Source organism: Rhinatrema bivittatum, chromosome 3 (genome assembly GCF_901001135.1).
Source record: "Rhinatrema bivittatum chromosome 3, aRhiBiv1.1, whole genome shotgun sequence".
Taxonomy (NCBI): domain Eukaryota; kingdom Metazoa; phylum Chordata; class Amphibia; order Gymnophiona; family Rhinatrematidae; genus Rhinatrema; species Rhinatrema bivittatum.
This window is the reverse complement of record NC_042617.1, coordinates 124,941,220-124,959,508: the sequence shown is the minus strand read 5'-3', so window position 1 is coordinate 124,959,508 and position 18,289 is coordinate 124,941,220. Positions and strand designations below refer to the sequence as shown.

The 18,289-nt window shown below is 46.7% G+C and overlaps 1 protein-coding gene across 1 annotated transcript in view; it reads right to left on the bottom strand.

Annotated features, from left to right (window-relative positions):
- Positions 1-18,289, bottom strand: part of USP34 (ubiquitin specific peptidase 34) — a 1,009,100-nt gene that overhangs the window by 86,381 nt on the left and 904,430 nt on the right. The window contains exons 69-71 of the mRNA XM_029593702.1: positions 15,900-15,978; positions 15,131-15,257; positions 5,927-6,034 (exon numbers count right to left, since the gene is read on the bottom strand). Of these exons, the coding sequence (XP_029449562.1) occupies positions 5,927-6,034; positions 15,131-15,257; positions 15,900-15,978 (314 nt within the window). The remainder of the gene's footprint in view (positions 1-5,926; positions 6,035-15,130; positions 15,258-15,899; positions 15,979-18,289) is intronic.

Sequence of the window (18,289 nt, the reverse complement as noted above, 5' to 3'; positions counted from 1 at the left end):
ACTAAAGACCGGATTTTAAAACCCCAGAACACATAAATCCCAGGGTTTACGCACACCGGGCCTATTTTCAAATGGGCCCGGCCACGTGCGTAAACCCTGGAACGCGTGTAAGTGCCGGGGCCTTAAAAGGGGGCTGTCCGGGGCTAGAGACGTCCGGTACAGTGGCCTTTTACCGCTGTGCCAGTGTGCGCAACTTGCTCCTGCTCCTTTGCAGTAGCAAAATGTGAGTTAAAAAAATGGGGTGGGGGCTAGGATAGGGATAAGGGGAGGGGGTTGGGAACTGGGGAAGGCCCCGATGTGTTGCTGTGCGAATTTGCTAAATTAAACCCCCCCCCCCCTTGTGCGCAGACCCGGAATAAGATTTAATAGGTGTACTCCATGAAGCACACAAAACTTCCAAACACATTCTAAAATATGTTTGTGTGTGAGTCATGGGAGGCTGTGTTTGTGTATGTGAGCAAGACTATTTTTTTTAAATTTTTTATCATCTTTTTAAACAATATACAAACAAACATTTGTATTGGAAATTACATAGAAACAATAATCACAAAATCTTAAGGCAAACTAGCCCATTTTAACAGAACAAAACCATTTATTCCTATTTCAAAAAATCTCTTATTATATAGGAAATCGGGAGAGAAAAGAAACTTTAAGAGGAGTATATAACTGGAAACTTTTACACATACAGGTGCCCTTAGCCACCCCCTTAATTTATGTCAGTCCCTTGATCTTCATCGGGAGGCCTCCTGCCAGCTAAGAAACCCCTTAACTGGTCTGGTGAGAGGAAAACATAAGTATTTCTGGCCAGATGAATAATGCATTTACAGGGATAGCATAATTTAAAGCTACCCCCTAATGCTAAGGTCTCATCTCTCATCTATAGGAATTCTTTTCTACGCTGCTGCATAGACTTAGCTAGGTTTGGGTATACACGAACAAGATCCCCACAGTATAACTCATTTATATTTTTAAAATAATTCTTCATAATCAGAGAAACAGCTGTTTCGTCAAAAAAGGAAACAAAAAGCACTGCATGATCCATAATGTCTACATTTGAATTTTCTAGGTAATCAGTCAGATTTAGATTTAAGTGTCTCATATAATTTTCAATTGACTCCAGTCTTCTTAAAGATGAAATTCTTTCTAAGACCATTGTAGCATTCGCATTTTGGAGGCTTTTTATATCATCATTAATTTTCTTTAATGAATTATCCTGTTCATCAAATCTTTGGTATGTGTCCCGTTCCAACACCCCTACTTTAGCAGCTGTATCATCCAGCTTCAGGGTTTGGTTATCTAGCTTTGAAGACATCCTCACCATGAGTTCCCAGATATTATCGAGAGTAATAACTGCCGGTTTAGTTAATTGCTGGGAGAGGGTTCTCATCCCAAGACCGGTGACTCCACCAGGCTTTCCCGTTGTTCTGGGGGTGTCTGCTGCCATCTCTCCTCCTTCTCTCGGCACTTCAGACACTCGAGATTTCGGAGTACCTCCTACCTCTCCAACCGCTCGGTTGGCGTCTGGGCCACCCAGTAGATTTCGCCTGATGATGTCATCGGAGTGCGCCTCTACTCCTCCGTCGACTGTTAGGGGCAAAGTTCTCACTGGTGTTCTGGGGTCCGGAGGGCTCAATGAAAGTTCCCCAGGAACTCCATCCATCCACCTCTGTTGCGGTGGATGGAGGGCGAACTCAGATATCAATCACTGTCTGGAAACAATGTCCTGGTCGGGTGGAAAGACCCGGACTTTGCCTTTTCTCTTATGAGGCATTTTGTAATAAAGAAATATCGCTGTAAAGCTTTTGAACGGAATCTTGGATCCGGAGCAAACAAAAGTACACCCTCTCAGGGCGCCATCTTGTTTTCTCTCCGAGCAAGACTATTTTGAGTGTGAGACAGAAGGATCGATTTGGGTATATGACAGAGAGGCGGGTGTGATTGTGTGTCTGTGTGAAATTGAACCATTGTACGTGTGCATTTGAAAAAGCTTGAATTTATTTGTGTGTATGTGTGACAGAGATGCTATTATTTGTGTGGGTATGTTTGCATTTGTGTGAAACAGGATGTCTGTCAGAAAGGAAGAGTTTTTATGTACATGTGTGTGAGAGACAAGCAAGCAAAGAAAAATTGGTTCTTACCCGCTAATTTTCGTTCCTGTAATACCACAGATCAGTCCAGACCAACCCTTCCAGCAGATGGAGTCAGAGAACAAAACTTTGAGGCACTGCTACTTAACCAAGCCTGCCACCTGCAGGACCTCAGTATTGACCTGTACCCAAGCCAAGAAACTTTAGAAACCCCTTCATACAGACATAGGGAACTAAGGTTTGGATACCCCTGAACTATAAACCTTGTTCGGCAAGAACCAAACAGAACACAGACGTGAATCCTGTAACTACTCTCTACGATAAAAATTCTTTACTAAGCAGCAAAACTTGGCAGGAAAATCAGTCTTTCGGCATCAAATGGGAGGGCCTCTGGACTGATCTGTGGTATTAAAGGAATGAAAATTAGCAGGTAAGAACCAATTTTTCTTTCCTGGACATACCCAGATCAGTCCAGACTAGTGGGATTTACTCAAGCACCCCAAACCGGACGGGCCCACAAAAGACCCGCGCAGGACACTCTCCCCTCAAATGATGGCTCGTCCCACACCCTGATATCCAGATGATAATGCCTGGTAAAGGTATGAATTAATGACTACACTGCAGCCCTACAAATCTCCTGTGGTGACAGAAGTTGACACTCAGCTCAGGATGCAGCCTGCACCCTAGTGGAGTGCGCCCTCAACCCGACAGGGATCTGTCACCCCTTACAAATGGCCTCCCGAAGCCAATGAGATATGGTAGCCTTAGAGGCCCTGTCCCCTTTCTTTAATCCACTGAAGAGGACAAACAGATGATCTGAGCGACAAAATGAATTAGTAACTTCCAAATACCAAAGCAGAGCCCACCGCACTGTCTTTAGCCGGCCCTATATTATGGAACTCAATGCCACCCGAAATAAGACTAATGAGGGATCAAAAACTCTTCAAAAAAAGCTTAAAAACATGGCTTTTCAAAAAGGCCTTTCAAAGTGAGAATGGGAAATAGGTAGTACTAAGAAACAAGAAAAGGACTTATACGCACAAGCAAAAGTCACCTGAGAACATATGTGTGTTTTTATTTTATCACACTTAAGTATTAAGTTAAAGAATTACAGTATACCGCATCTACGATTAGCCCATATAGGGAATTTTAATACACTTTACATATAGCTTATAATATTGAATCATGTATCTGAACAACTGCGGCACCCCTAGTTAAAGTACAATCCATCTTGAATTTATTTATGTGCCTATTTGTAAACCGTTGTGATGGTATATCACTAAACGACGGTATAGAAAAATTTTTAAATAAATAAAAATAAATAAATCCAGGAGATGTAGTTCTCTATCCTGAGGAGAATTTCTCGACCACTCCAGAAACCCCGGAAGGTCTACAGTCTGATTAAGATGAAAGGCAGACCCCACCTTAGGAACCAAGGAAGGTACTGTTCTCAAGGATATTCCATCCCTGGAAATCCGCAAAAACGGATCCCTACACAACAGAGCCTGAAGTTCAGATATCCTTTGAGTTGAATAAACAGCCACCAAAAAGAGCGTTTTCAGGGTCAAATCTTTCAGGGTCGCTCTTCTCAAGGGTTCAAAAGAGGGTCCACATAGGACATGAACTACCAGATTGAAACTCCAATCTGGGCACATCTTTCGCACTGGAGGATTTAACCCCTTTGAGGAACCTTACCACATTCAGATGAGCAGACAGAGTTCTACCCTGAAACCTGCCTCGAAGTGCACCCAAGGCAGCCACCTGCACACGAAGCGAGTTGTATGCCAAACCCTTGGACAACCCCTGCTGCAGGAAATCCAGCACAAGCAACATCTCCACCATCTAGGCAACGCTGAAGACACCAAACTTCAGTTTCCAGACCCTAATATACACCATAGAGGTCGCCGGTCTTCTGGATTGAAGAAGAGTGGAGATGACCTACTCAGAGTAGTCCTTCAAGCGAGGTCCTGCCTCTCAAAAGCCAAGCTGCGAGACAAAAGCGATCTTCCTGAAAATACGGGACCCTGATGCAACAGGTCTGGAAGATGAGTCAAACTGAGAGGACCGTCCACCGCGAGTCCCACCAGATCTGCAAACCATGGTCTCAGCGGCCACTCCGGAGACACCAGAACTTCGGTTCCAGGATGTGACTAAGCGGATGAGGACCTGACCTATGAGGGGCTAAGGAGGAAAGATGTACAGAAGGATTCCTCTCGGCCAAGGGCACACCAGTGCGAGGCCCAATGAACTGAAGACTTTTCGGGGACTGAAGAATCACTCCATCTTCGAGTTGAGTCACGATGCCATAAGATCCAATTGGGGAGTGCCCCACCATGCACAGATGTGGTTCCACATCTCCGGGGACAACTCCCACTCCCCGGGATCCAATTGTTGCTTGCTGAGGAAGTCCACCTGCACATTGTCTATTCCTGTTACGTGCAACGTGGCTAGACTTCGAGATGACGCTCCGCCCAGGCAAATAACCTCCGGGCCTCCAATGCCACTGCATGACTCTTTGAGTTGCCCTGTCGATTAATGTATGCCATAGTCATCGCATTGTCCTAGAACATCCAAAATATGTGACCCCGGATCAGGGGCAGAAAAACCTCCAGGGCTCGACGGACCATCTTCATCTGAAGGCAACTGATGAACCAGAACTTCTCCACTGGCCTCCACAGACCTTGCGCCGACTTGCCCAAGTAAACTGCTCCCCAGCTGGAGAGGCTTGCATCCGTGGAAACCACCATCCAGTCCAGAGGCTCCAGATCCATTCCCTTCTCTAAACTGGGACAAGACAGCCACCATGAGAGACTGGATCTGGACTACCGAAGCAGTGGTAAGGGAAGATGAAACTCCTCTGAGCAGGGACTCCACCTGGACAACAGCGCACGTTGTAGCAGTCTCATGTGCGCAAATGCCTTGGGACCAAGTCCAACGTGGATGCCATGGACCCCAGGACTTGCAAATAATCCCACAATTTAGGCACCTCCAGACGAAGAAGACGCTTCACGTGAGATTGCAACTTCGTCACCTGATCCACTGCCAGAAAGACTCTGCCTTGCTGAGTGTCGAAATGCCCCGTAAATCAACCAACAATTGAATCAGCTCCAAATGACTCTTCTGCACAATGATAACCCAACCGAGAGACTGTAAGGTGGACATCACCTTTCAGAGAGACTTCTCACATTCCTCCCTGGACTTCCCGTGAACCAACCAATCGTCCAGATATGGATGGATCAAAATTCCTTCCTTGCGAAGAGCTGCCGCCGCCGCCACCACCACCATCACCTTGGTGAACGTGCGGGCCACCGTCGCCAAGCCATATTAGTTCCCAAGAAAAGTCCAAAATGATACATACACACATACCAAGAAAATTCTCTGGCAAAGCTATGGCTAAAAACTGTTAATATGAAATGTATATTAATGTATAAAGAATTCTTATGCTTGTCTGCTTTGTATATTCTCAACATATATTCCAATTTTCTTGCTCTCAATTGAAACATTTTGACAGAACTAATTTCGTGAGATATAATGTATTTGGACATTGGCTTTTAGAAGTTATCTAAAAGAAATATTTTATTCTAAACGGTTTTCCTTCAAGAGTTGGTGTGGATGTGCAAACTAGAAGAGCCATAATAGTTTTTTTCTGCCATCATGTTTCTATGAATTACAATTCAATTCATATTTAAAACTCCTAAGCACCCACTTTTGCATTCCAAATGTTGAAACTTAAAACCTTGAACACATTCACCACATTATGCCTTTTAAATCTTAGTCTTCAAGATGAAGAGTTTTGTTCAAAAGAATCAACAAGTATAATAGATGTCAAGACAGCATACCTATACAAGCATTTCTGAGTTCTGGAGGGCTGTATGAGTTAAGCAAAGTTAAGAGTTTATGAGCGAATTCAATTCTCTCCTGCCACTGGATTAGCGCTTGTTTCACATCTGTAAATACAAAGGAAAAATACATTTCAATATGCACATTCAATATGCCATTCATATTGTGATTGCTAGAATAATGCAACAGCAATATTGATTCTGTAATCATCACTTGAAAAATAAGTCACACTTTTACTGAGTGAACAATACTACCAGTTGCTTAGTGATCCAGATTACTCTTTAATATTGTGAAACTGATTATAATATTTAATCACTAATATCCTGATAGTAACTGAAACTAAACCATTAGTGTGAAATATAGAACAAAATTAATTTGAAACAAGAACAATTTCATTATATAAAACTGAGGCCAATTGGATCAGTTAAAGCAAAACCAGCTTATGACTACAGTTTTAAAAATGGATTAGTGAATCTAAATGCCTTCAGCAGCAAAGATAAAAGAAAATTAGGTCTTACCTCTGTTAATTTTCGTTCCTGTAGTACCAAGGATCAGTCCAGACTCCTGGGTTTTGCCTCCGCACCAGCAGATGGAGAGAGAGCAAAACTTGTCAGGCTCTGCATAAATACCATGGTGCCACCCACAGCCTGCCAGTATTACGTAATGCCAAAGCAGAATAACTCCCACTCCAAACTAACTATATACAGGAAGGTCAACCGGGGAACCCTCGGGTCACTACCCCCAACAAAAAACTTGACCCGAACAGAAAAACTCATGGAAAGGAATCTTCCAGCTCCAAAAAAACCTCAGAGCAGCCTTAGGAACAGCGGACTCTCCAAACTTACAGGCCTATACAGTAAAGCGCGGCCGAGGTTACCCTGCTTCTAACCCGCTTTCTACTCACAATTTGGCAGCGTTAGTCCAACCCGCGATTCACTATCCCTTTTAATCCATCCTTACCGCTTCTTTAAATCAACGGGTAATCCTTTCCGCCCGCGGCATGTATATGGTATGTAAACGGATTAGCTATTCCCTCCCATACAGTAACGTGCGCCTTGATTATCGCCTTTTTAACCTGCAGTTTTGCCGCATGTTTAACCTGCTAATTTACTGCCTACCCTTACCCCTGCGTTAGTGTGGAGCGTCAGGTCAGAGAGACGAAATTTCACAGGCAAACGACCCCCTCACCCCCCGGGACAAGACCTTTAGAGGAGCCAGGATCGGGCAAACTTTCCCCCAGCCCATGCTCAATTGCCCTGGTCGCGTCCATGGGTGCCGATCTCCCGTGCGGGCGCGCTGACATCTCCGGAGCAGGAAGGAAGGACCTGTTGTTTCCAAGCATAACCTCTAAACCTCCATAACTAAACTCTTGCCTGCCCAAACTAAAATCCAACGCACCGGGAAAGCCACACTTCAGGATCAGGCAAACTTTCCCCCAGCCCCTGCTCACCTGCCCTGGCCGCGTCCATGGGTGCCGGTCTCCGGAGCAGCCCTAGTCCTCTCTCCCCTCCTCTCGGGGGCAGCCGGCGGCAAGAGCGGCTTCAGCAGCCCGGGGCGGATCGGGCGCTCCCCATGCGAGGCGCGGCTTCCAGCAGCCCTCGCCGGCGATGGTGAATGAGCGCATGAGAGCATGCCGTGACCTGAGCGCCCGGCTGGACGTCCGAGGTCACGGCGTGCGCTCATGCGCTCTTTCACCATCACCGGCGAGGGCTGCTGGAAGCCACGCCTCGCATGGGGAGCGCCTGATCCGCCCCGGGCTGCTGAAGCAGCTCTCGCACTCGCCGCCGGCTGCCCCCGGGAGGAGGGGAGAGAGAGGACTGGGGCTGCTCTGGAGACCGGCACCCATGGACGTGGCCAGGGCAGGTGAGCGGGGGCTGGGGGAAAGTTTGCCCGATCCTGAAGCGTGGCTTTCCCGGTGCGTTGGATTTTAGGTTGGGCAGGCAAGAGTTTAGGCCGGCTGATACTTCTCTGATCCTTTTCTTTTGTTTTAAGTTGGGATCCACTTTCTGGTACCTGTCATTTCAAATGTCATTTGAAATGACAGGTACCAGCGCACCCAGGATACTGTATAGGCGCTGTATAGCGCTCTATACAGTAAAATGGATTGCGCTTCATGGACGCTTCTTGGACGCGGCTTGAATTTGCATGCTATTTAAATACTGTATCGAGTGGTATGTGATCCGAACTGTGCGCGCGGCAAACGAGCGGGTGCCCGGCACTGCCGCACTTTTTCTACCACGTCCTTACTGTATAGGCCTGTTAATGCAGAAATGGCGGGACTCTGGACTGATCCTTGGTACTACAGGAACGAAAATTAACAGCGGTAAGACATAATTTTCTTTTCCAAGTACATACCGGATCAGTCCAGACTCCTGGGATGTACCAGAGCTTAACTACTTGGGGTGGGACCCGGAGAGGCCCGCTTTCAAGACACCTGCTCCGAAATTGCCCTCTCTGGTATCCTGCACATCCAGCCGATAATTACGGGCAAACGTATGCAATGATTTCCAAGTCGCCGCCCGACAGATCTCTTGAGCGGAAACCTGATGACACTCCGCCCAGGAAGCCACCTGGGAACGAGTTGAATGCGCCTTCAGTCCCAAAGGCAAGGGTTGACCACTTGGAAGGTATGCGGAATTAATGGCCTCCTTCAACCACCGTGAAATAGTGGCTTTAGACGCCATATTATCCTTTTTGGGACCCTTCCAGATGACGAAGAAATGGTCCGACAGTCGAAATCCATTAGCAACATCCAAATAGTGTAAGAGAGCCCTACACACATCCAACTTCTTTAGTTCCTTGGAAAAAGGATCCGAACCGTCGAAATCGGAAAACGATGGGAGCTCTACCGACTGATTCAAATGAAAAGCAGAAACTACTTTTGGTAGAAAAGAAGGAACCGTACGAATGCTAACTCTGGACTCAGAGATCCGCAAAAAAGGTTCCCGGCAGGACAAAGCCTGAAGTTCAGAAACCCGTCTAGCCGACGAGATTGCAACCAAAAACGCTACCTTCAGCGTAAGATCCTTCAAGGTTGCTCTCTTCAGTGGCTCAAACGATGGCGCGCACAAAGCCTTGAGCACCAAATTTAAATTCCAGGATGGACACGGAGCACGTCGAGGGGGGCGTAGATGCATTGCACCCTTCAGAAGCCGGGCAACATCTGGATGTGATGCCAGTGTCCCCCCTTCCAGTGAACCACGTAAGCAACCGAGGGCAGCCACCTGCACTCGCAACGAACTACAGGACAGACCTTTGGCCAAGCCGTCCTGCAGAAAGACTAAAATCTGAGAAACCGACACCCTAGTGGCCTGAATTGCACGCGAACCACCACGATTCGAACAGCTTCCAAACTCATACATACGACAAAGAAGTCGACGACTTATGCGATCTAAGAAGGGTGGAAACCACTGCATCAGAATAACCCCTGCCTTTTAAACGACGCCTCTCAAACGCCATGTCGCTAGACAAAAGCGATCTACCTGATAAAAACAGGGAGGAAAGACATACAGCAGAACAGACGTTGGCCAGGGTAGCGCCAAAGCATCCACCCCCTCCGCCCCCCCACCCCCTCCGATGGGGACCTTGGCATTTTGAAAGGACGCCATCAGATCCATGGCTGGCACTCCCCACCTGTCGCAGATTAGCTGGAATGCCCTGGCCGCAAGCTCCCATTCTCCGGGGTCGAGTTGATGCCGACTCAAGAAGTCTGCATGAATGTTGTCTACCCCTGCTATGTGAGACGCGGCGATGCTGAGAAGATGATGTTCCGCCCACTGAATCAGCGGACGCACCTCTAACGCCACTGGGCGACTTCGGTTCCCCCCCTGACAATTGATGTAGGCCACTGTGGTCGCATTGTCGGAGAGTATCCTGACCGACTTCCCCTGAACCAGGGGGAGGAAGGCCTATAGCGCCAGATGCACCGCCCTGGTCTCCAAGCGATTGATCGACCAACGAGACTCTGTCGTAGACCAGAGCCCCTGAACGGACTTTCGCAGGCATACTGCCCCCCAACCGGAGAGGATCGCATCCGTGGTGACCACCGTCCATTCCGGGACCACGATCGAGACCGCCCCGGAGGAGATTGTCCGGACATAACCACCACTCTAGGCTGGAGCATGCCAGGGCCGTTAGGGGTAACAGGAGATGGAATTGCTCGGACACCGGACTCCAGCAGGAGAACAACGCTGCTTGCAAGGGCCGCATATGAGCGACAGGCCAGGGTACCAGTTCCAACGTCGATGCCATGGACCCTATCAACTGTAGACAGTCCCAAACCGTCGGTGGCTGCATCTGTAGCAAGGCCCTGACCTGGCCTTGTAATTTGAGACTGCGCTCGACAGAGAGAAAAACTTTCCCCTGCCGCATGTCGAATAAAGCTCCCAAAAATTCCAGTGACTGAGAGGGACTGAGGTGACTCTTGGAAGTATTGACTACCCAGCCGAGCGAGCGCAACAACTGAAGCACCCGTTGTATCGCTGACCGACAAACCGACTCGATTTTGCCCGGATCAACCAATCGTCTAGATACGGATGGACTAACAACCCCCCTCGACGCAACTGCGCTGCTACCACCACCATTATATCTTGGTGAAAGTTCTGGGCGCTGTCGCGAGACCAAACAGTAATGCTTGAAACTGGTAATGCTGCCCCAACGCATAGAACCGGAGATGTTTCTGATACTCTTTCCGGATTCCGATGTGCAAATACGCCTCCGTGAGATCCAGAGACGCCAGAAACTCCCCCGGCCATACGAAAGCAATCACGGACCTCAGCGTCTCCATGCGAAAACGAGGAATCCGCAGACATCTGTTGACGTTTTTTAGATCTAGGATGGGCCGAAAGGATCTGTCTTTCTTTGGAACGACGAAGTATATGGAGTAATGTCCTCTTCGTCGCTCCGAGGTGGGCACTGGGACGATGGCCCCCAGGTGCAACAGCTGGACCACTAACTGCTTGTCTGCATGTCCGCACGTCGATGGAAAAAATCTTGGAATGGGTGGGCGAACAGAATCTAACGCGTAACCGTGACTTATCACAGAGAGAACCCATAGGTCCGTCGTGATTGTGGTCCATTCCTCATAAAAGAGAGACAACCTGTCCCCTACCTTTGGAACGGAGGGATGGACCGGCTGGACATCATTGTGCCGACTTACCGCCGGGAGTCGAAGAGGCGGCAGCGGGTCTACCAAAACGCCGACCGCGAAAGGAATGAGACTGCTGCCTACTCCCCCCCGAATGAAAGGAGGAGGAGGAAGCGGTACTAGGGCGAGGTGGACGAGGCTTCCTATTTCCCCGAAACCTGGACCTGGTCGAGAAGGACCCCCTGGACCGCGATCTGCCCTCCGGCAGTCGGTATCCTTTGTTCTCGCCCACAACTGGATCATGTCGTCCAGATCCTTCCCCTTAAATGGCAAAGAACCCAGTCGAGACTTGGAGGCGCCGTCCGCGGCCCAGTTGCACAACCACAACAGCCGCCTGGCCGAGACTGCCGAAACCCATGGAACGAGCCGACGTCCTCAGTAGGTCATATAGGGCGTCCGCACTATAGGCCACGACCGCTTCGAGGCGGCCCGCCTGCTTGGCTTCATCCTCAGAAAGACCTTCGTTCACGAGGAGCTGTTGCACCCAACGGAGGCCAGCCCGTAACGCGAAATTATTGCAAATCGCAGCTCGAGCCCCCAGGGCGGACACTTCGAAAATCTTCTTGAGTTGTATCTCCAATTTTTGATCCTGAAGATCTTTCAGCGCCGTGGTCCCTGTGACTGTGATAGTGGTTCTCTTTGTTACCGCTGACACTGCGGCGTCCACCTTCGGCACCCAAAGGATCTCCAGCACCTCCTCAGGCAAGGGGTAAAGCTTATCCATAGCCTTTGTGACCTTCAGGCCCAAATCCAGGGTATCCCATTCCCGGAAGAGGAGGTCCGTAGCCGAAAAATGAAATGGAAGCGTTGTGGGGGGGCCACTCAGACCCAACAACACTGGATCCATGGATCCCAAACGAGACTCCTCCGGAGGCGCAGCGATCCCCAGTTCACCCAGAATGGCTGGGATGAGAGGCGCCAGCTCATCCCTGCGGAAAAGGCGGATTGTCACCCTCCGCAGCCTGGCTCTGCCGGTTTGCCCCCCTGAGTCGATGTGCCCTCTCCCTCTACCCCCCTTGGGGGTGGGGAAGGCTCGTCCAGAGCTTCCTGATCCGCCAAATCAAGGGAGGAATCTGTGTCGTCCCTGGGGGGGGAAGGGCACGCAAAGGGCGCTTTGCTCTAGGCTGCCCCGCTACATTCTCTGGCCATGGATGAAAGTTCTTCCCTGGGACGGGGTCCACGGGGCCCCCAGTCTGGGGCGAGCGCCGCTTATGTGCTCTGCGGGCCTTAAAAGCCTGATGCATCGCCAAGATGAAATCTGAAGAAAACGATCTGCAGGAACCCCCAGAATCGGTGTCCGTGTCATCCCCATGTCCACCCCCTGCTGCCCCCATCTGTGAAACAGGCTGCGAAACCGGCCTCTGCGGGGAGAGGGAGGGTGGAGAATTCCTGGGGTTCGCCGTGATCGGCGCCGCGATCGGCGCCGCGGGGGTGGGGCCGGAGCCAAGATGGTGGGTTTTTCCCGCGATTTTCGGTAGTCGCTTGGGAAGGGAAGAGGAGCCCTCCCTGACCACAATCGCCAAGGTCCGCCGGTGCACAATCGCCCCCCCCGAGCTAAACCCGACGAGCCCTCGCCTCCGGGGATGCAGGCCGAACACAGCCCATCCCGCGAGAGGTGCGCGCCGTTGGAGCCGCAGGCCGAGCAGGCCGTTCCATGTGGCATGCTCAGCTCTAAAAACTAACAGACGCCGCAAAACAACAAAAAAAAACTCACCCAGAGGAGAAGCGGGAGGGAGAGGGACCGACCGCCGCCGCACTAAGCCGTAAGAGCCGCCGTCCGACGCAGCTGCGAGAAACAAAAAACCAAGAACACTTTTTTTTTTTTTTTTACCACCTCGGAGCTGTCCATCGCAGAGTTCTGAAGCGGCCCGGTTGGGGTGAGTGAGCCGGGCTCCCCGGTATCACCCCAGCTGGGCTGAAAGTAAGCAGAGTCCTCGACCCTTAGCCTCAGCAGTCCACTCAACCAGGGGGGATGGTCCCCTCAGGACCTGACAACCCCCTGGGAGGACAGACCGGCAAACTTCTCCTTACCTAGATTATTTTTTTTTTTTTGTAAAAGAAACTTAATTGATAGAAAGAAGTCCCACAGAACCTAACTAACTACCAATCTATGTCCCAACAGTATTAGTACTAATTTTTTTTTTTTTTTTTTAATTAAATCAGGCTGTGGGCCATGCACCCGCACCATCTGCTAGAGACAGTGTAATACTGGCAGGCTGTGGGTGGCACCTTGGTATTTATGCAGAGCCTGACAAGTTTTGCTCTGTCTCCATCTGCTGGTGCGGAGGCAAAACCCAGGAGCCTGGACTGATCCCGTACGTGCAGGGAAACTGGTTTCTCTAATGATCCTGAAAGGGGTCTTCAAAGAAAAGCATAAACTGCACAGGCTTTAAGGGATAATCCATGCACCCACTCCCAAGAAACTGGTTAAAGTCGAGTCAGATCCAGTAAACCACTTTGGAAATCTATTCCTCGAATATGATCTTGAAAATGTTTTCAAATATTAGCATTCAGCACCTTGAACACAAACCAAATGAGAAAGCTTAACTTTAAATTTGAATATGATCTTTTATTTCTATTTCATGAGGAACTACCCTGCTCCTGTGTAACCGCAGAGGTTCCTAATTTAGAAAAAATCCACATAAACAAGACATACCTATCTGCCATTATAAACCTTTCAGATGTACCAAAAAAGAAATACAGACCCATTCATTAAAATGGCCAAGATCATCTACATAAAGGAATCTATCAAAGTTTCTATGTACAAACCTAGAAAAGACCCTTTTAAATGACTCCTATGGCATATTGAGGAAGAAGTACTCCTGGGAAAATACTGCACATATGGGCAGTGCAAAATTTCTCTTTTGCACAGAATTTTAAAATGTGTGCAAAGAATATGGCTATGCAGGACTCAAAGGAGGAAGTACAGGAGCGATCTGCATTGACCCAGAAGGAAGAGGCTGCCACATCTGTTGGCTCGAGCAGTCCCAAAAGAGATCGTAGCATTCCGGCCTACATGTGTTGGGAAGGATAAAGGGGAGTGCAGTGTTCAAACCTATGGGGAGAGAGTCTTAGAGTGGAACCTGGGGGCACAATAGAAGGGAGAAAGAGCAAACCAGTGGAGGGGTCAAGTCTGAAAGAGAAGAAATATGGACAGGGTGGGGGAAGGGGGGAATAGAGATTGTGTGAGGCCAATAGAATAGAGCCAGGGGCAAGTACCAGTGGTGACATCAAGACTGGTTAGGTGAGGTGAAGGGAATGGGGTAAGAGCTGGAGAGAAAGAAATGGAAGGAAATTGATCGAGAACTAAGGAAGGTTGAGCCTGGGGGTCAGGAGGTTGAGGCTAGAAGGGAGGAAGGGGCAGATAGGGAACAGAGGGATCTCCGCCTGGGAGGGAGATAGCTAGTATTAGTGGTGGGGTCAAGATGGGTTTAGGTTGGTGGAGGGGCAATGAGAACTGGGGGAATGAAGCCTGGGAGGAGGGGTAAAAGAGCTGGGAGGAAAAAGAACTTGAGAGGGGCGAGGGAGTAGGGAGAAAGATGTGGTGTCAAGCCTGGGTGGGATCAGAATGCACCGAGGGGCCAGTGCTATGGGGTAGCTGAGCCTGTGCGAGGGGAAGAGAGAGAGAATGTCAGAGGTGGGGTGACAGAGCTGGACCTTATGATGTTCTGTTACAGTACTCCCAGGGGAATTCTACACAAAAAAATTTTAAACATTTTTCATTTTTGAATAACTGTTATATGTATTGTATAATTAAGTATCACTCTAAGAGAGCAATTATATTGTGTTATGATAAAGTGCACAAAAGTTTGTATGATTTTTTATTTGTGTGCACAGACGTTTTACATTTTTTGCACAGAATGACCCTGCAGGAGTAAAGCAATAAAAATAAACCCCTAAAGAGCTTATTGCCATGAGCATATGCACTCAGATTTATGGAACCTCCCTCAAATTAATTTGGACGGCTCACTGCCAGTTTCCCTTCTTTGATTCCTATTCACCATGATTCTTCCTCCACCTCCCCCCCCCGCAAAAAAAAATATTTGCACAACCAAACCTTTTCTCTGTAGATAAGGGCGTGTTGATTTTAAGACAGAAAGAAATATTGACAGGAGTTCCACCAAGTCACCAGTCACATGACAAGCTGTTGCTTCGTGGTACATCATATGTAATGTGTTAAAAGACTATGGGGGAAAAAGAAAACAAAACATTGGTGCATAAATTGTAATTATATTCAGGGAGATATTTGCATTGCAAGACATTACTAAATAAGCGCATGCTTCAAAAATGACTAGCATTTGAGCAGAACCTGTGCTGTTTCCTGTGCAAGATACTGCAAGTCAAGATTCTCCTTAAAACTAGAAAATGTGAAATTGTAACAGAAATTCATCTGACATTTTTAATATTGTATTCCAAGATGGCTGCTGTCACACTGGTGCTCGTGTATTTGTATAAAAGTGTGTCACACGTAAAACCACCCATTTTCAGTGTCAAAAATAATAGCAGGATGTTATAGCAATGATAAATGCCATACAAGTGTATAGGATATTACTTTCTATTGTGCACAAAGCACATCTATACAGGATACAGTTCAGCCCTAGATAAACATTCTTGTCTCAGTCAAAGAAGGGGAAAGTTTCCCAGCTGGAAACCATGATAGGATTACCCATACTAAAATTCAGAGTTACAGACTATATGAGATGATTATGGGCCAAATATAAGTCTGAATTAGGTTTGAGTAAATTCGAAAGCAGTTACATGTGTACCTGAAACCAGAATTGACTTTGTCCACCAAGGAATAAATTGTACAGTAACTGAATATTTACCTCAGTCATCAGGATTAACCCTCTGTTAAACACAACAAGAAGTCTGTCCTCATCAGATTCCAGTAATATTCTGAAGGCACTAAGAAAGACAAAACACAGGAACATTGACAAACTGCCTTAAAAGATACACCAGTATCCATTATTATACAATTGAAAAACAACTGTAGTTCCAGCCAATTTCAATGATTCATTTACATAAATTTGACTTTAAAGTGGGACCTACTGATGAGAAAAGAAAGCAAAGTTACTTACTTTTAAGAGGTGTAGTCAGTAGACAGCAGGACAAATCAGCCACACAAGAGGGATGACATCATCCAATGGTGTTGAGAAAAAAATGCTCAGAGTTCAGAAAGACCAAGAAAGTCTTTCTGAGCATGTGCAGGGGTTCCCACAGCTTTCATTACACAAGTCTCCTCAATTTTATACTAAGTTATCCTTTGACTACTGGGTGGGACTGAATAGCTGATTTGTCCTGTTGTCTACAAAGAACATCTGATACAAGTATGCACTTTGCTTTCTCTGTAGACAAGTATGACAATAATGAGCATACAAGTGGGGACTCCCAAACTGAGGGTTTCAAGTCAGTATTTATTTTCTCATTCCAGTAAGAACATGCAACTCGTGTTATAGTAGTGGTTGGAGGGAGAGTTGAAAGGACCATTTAAAATGGTTTTCAGAACTGATTGGCTGAAACTACCATTTGATATATGACGTTCTCTAGGCTGTAATCATTTGTAAAGGTGTGGATAGACAATCAAGTGGCAGCCTTGTAGCTATCATCTACGAAGGCAAAGATAAGTTAAAGAAGCTGTCACAGCTATGAACTGATGGGCTTTTATTTTATTTTGCTATCCTGATGGAATGTATTTTTGACTTTTTAGCTCTTTTCATGGCTGATTCCACCACTACATTCTTATAAGGTAGTTGTGCCTTCTGATGTCCTGAACTCTATTTTAGATTCAACTTCCTTGTTACTGATAGTGTAAATAATGGTGTTCATCAAATTCTAGTTTTTAGTTCTTGCATCACTCATTGAAACAGAACAGCTATTATCTCTTTTAATGCCTGAATGTATTTCTGCACATGAAAATAATTTTCCTTAGTTCTGTCTCTTCATGCCAGGGTGGGGGTTCTTCAAGGCTCCTGTCTTTCACCTCTGTTATTTAATATGTTTACGAAACCATTAGCTTCGCGTTTGGAGGAAAAGGATACCATCAGCCATGTTTATGCTAATGGCCTTCCAGTTTCAGGTTCCTATTGGAGAAAATATAGAGGCAGCAGTTTTTTTTTTAAAGCTTGCTTGGCATATGTGTCTTGCTGGTTCCAGAAGAGCCATTTGGTTCTGAATAAGAAAAAGACTGAGCTTTTCCATGGAGGGAATGTGAAAAGGTGGTTAGTGCTGACCATTCAATCTGTTGTTGAGGGCCATGTTATTTCCATTTCTTCTAATGTTAAAAATTTGGAGGCTGTTTTGGACTCTAGCTTTTTTTTTGGAACCTTATAATGGGCAAGTAGCACAGTAAGCTTATTTACAATTAAAGATAGTGCAAAAATTGCATCCTTTTTTGGAATTCCTAAAAAATTACTAGTATTTGTCCTTGTAATTTCAGTATTGGACTATTGCAATGTGCTGTATATGGGCTTGCTGGATAGGCTAAACCAAAATATTCAGTTATAAAATATGGCAGCACAATTGATTATGGGAAAATAAAAGTTTAAATAAGCCTCTCCTCTGCTTGCAGAACTCCACAGCCTACTCACTATTGAGAGCGTTAAATTTAAGCTGCTGACCATTGTGTTTTGATTGATGTAGGACAATGGTTCTAAATACCTTTGGCTTAGGCCAGTTTGGCAATTATGGTCATCATAGTTTTCTTTTTCTTTTGGCAGCATTGGCCTCAAAATTACAAATGAAATGGTATACACTGTGAGCCTTCTCACAGGTAGCTCCACAGGTTTGCAATGCAATGCCAGTGTCAGAGCAAAATTGATGTGATTTATATCTGAATATAGTCAATAGTATGAGTAAGTTAAGACTCCTTTGAAAGTGAGGTAGTGTTAAGGAGTTATGTAGTTATTTTAGATTTTAGTTTTATTTTAAGTTTACTTCATTTTGCGTTATTTTTATGATGTTTTTGATTTTTTTTTTGTTTAAGTATGTTTATTTGACAGCAATATTTAACGGATACACATTCCACATATTATTGAACAGTTTTCTTGATAAAGCGTTTATCATGCCACCAAATCTAGGTCAACAAACAACAATTGCCAGACATAACTTAACTGTACAGATTAACTTTGTAACAAAAACCGTGAAATAAACAACCAGATCATTGATTCCTAGTGAGTGCTGCCCCTTCTAACATAAGACTGCCTCTGGGTAGTGTCGT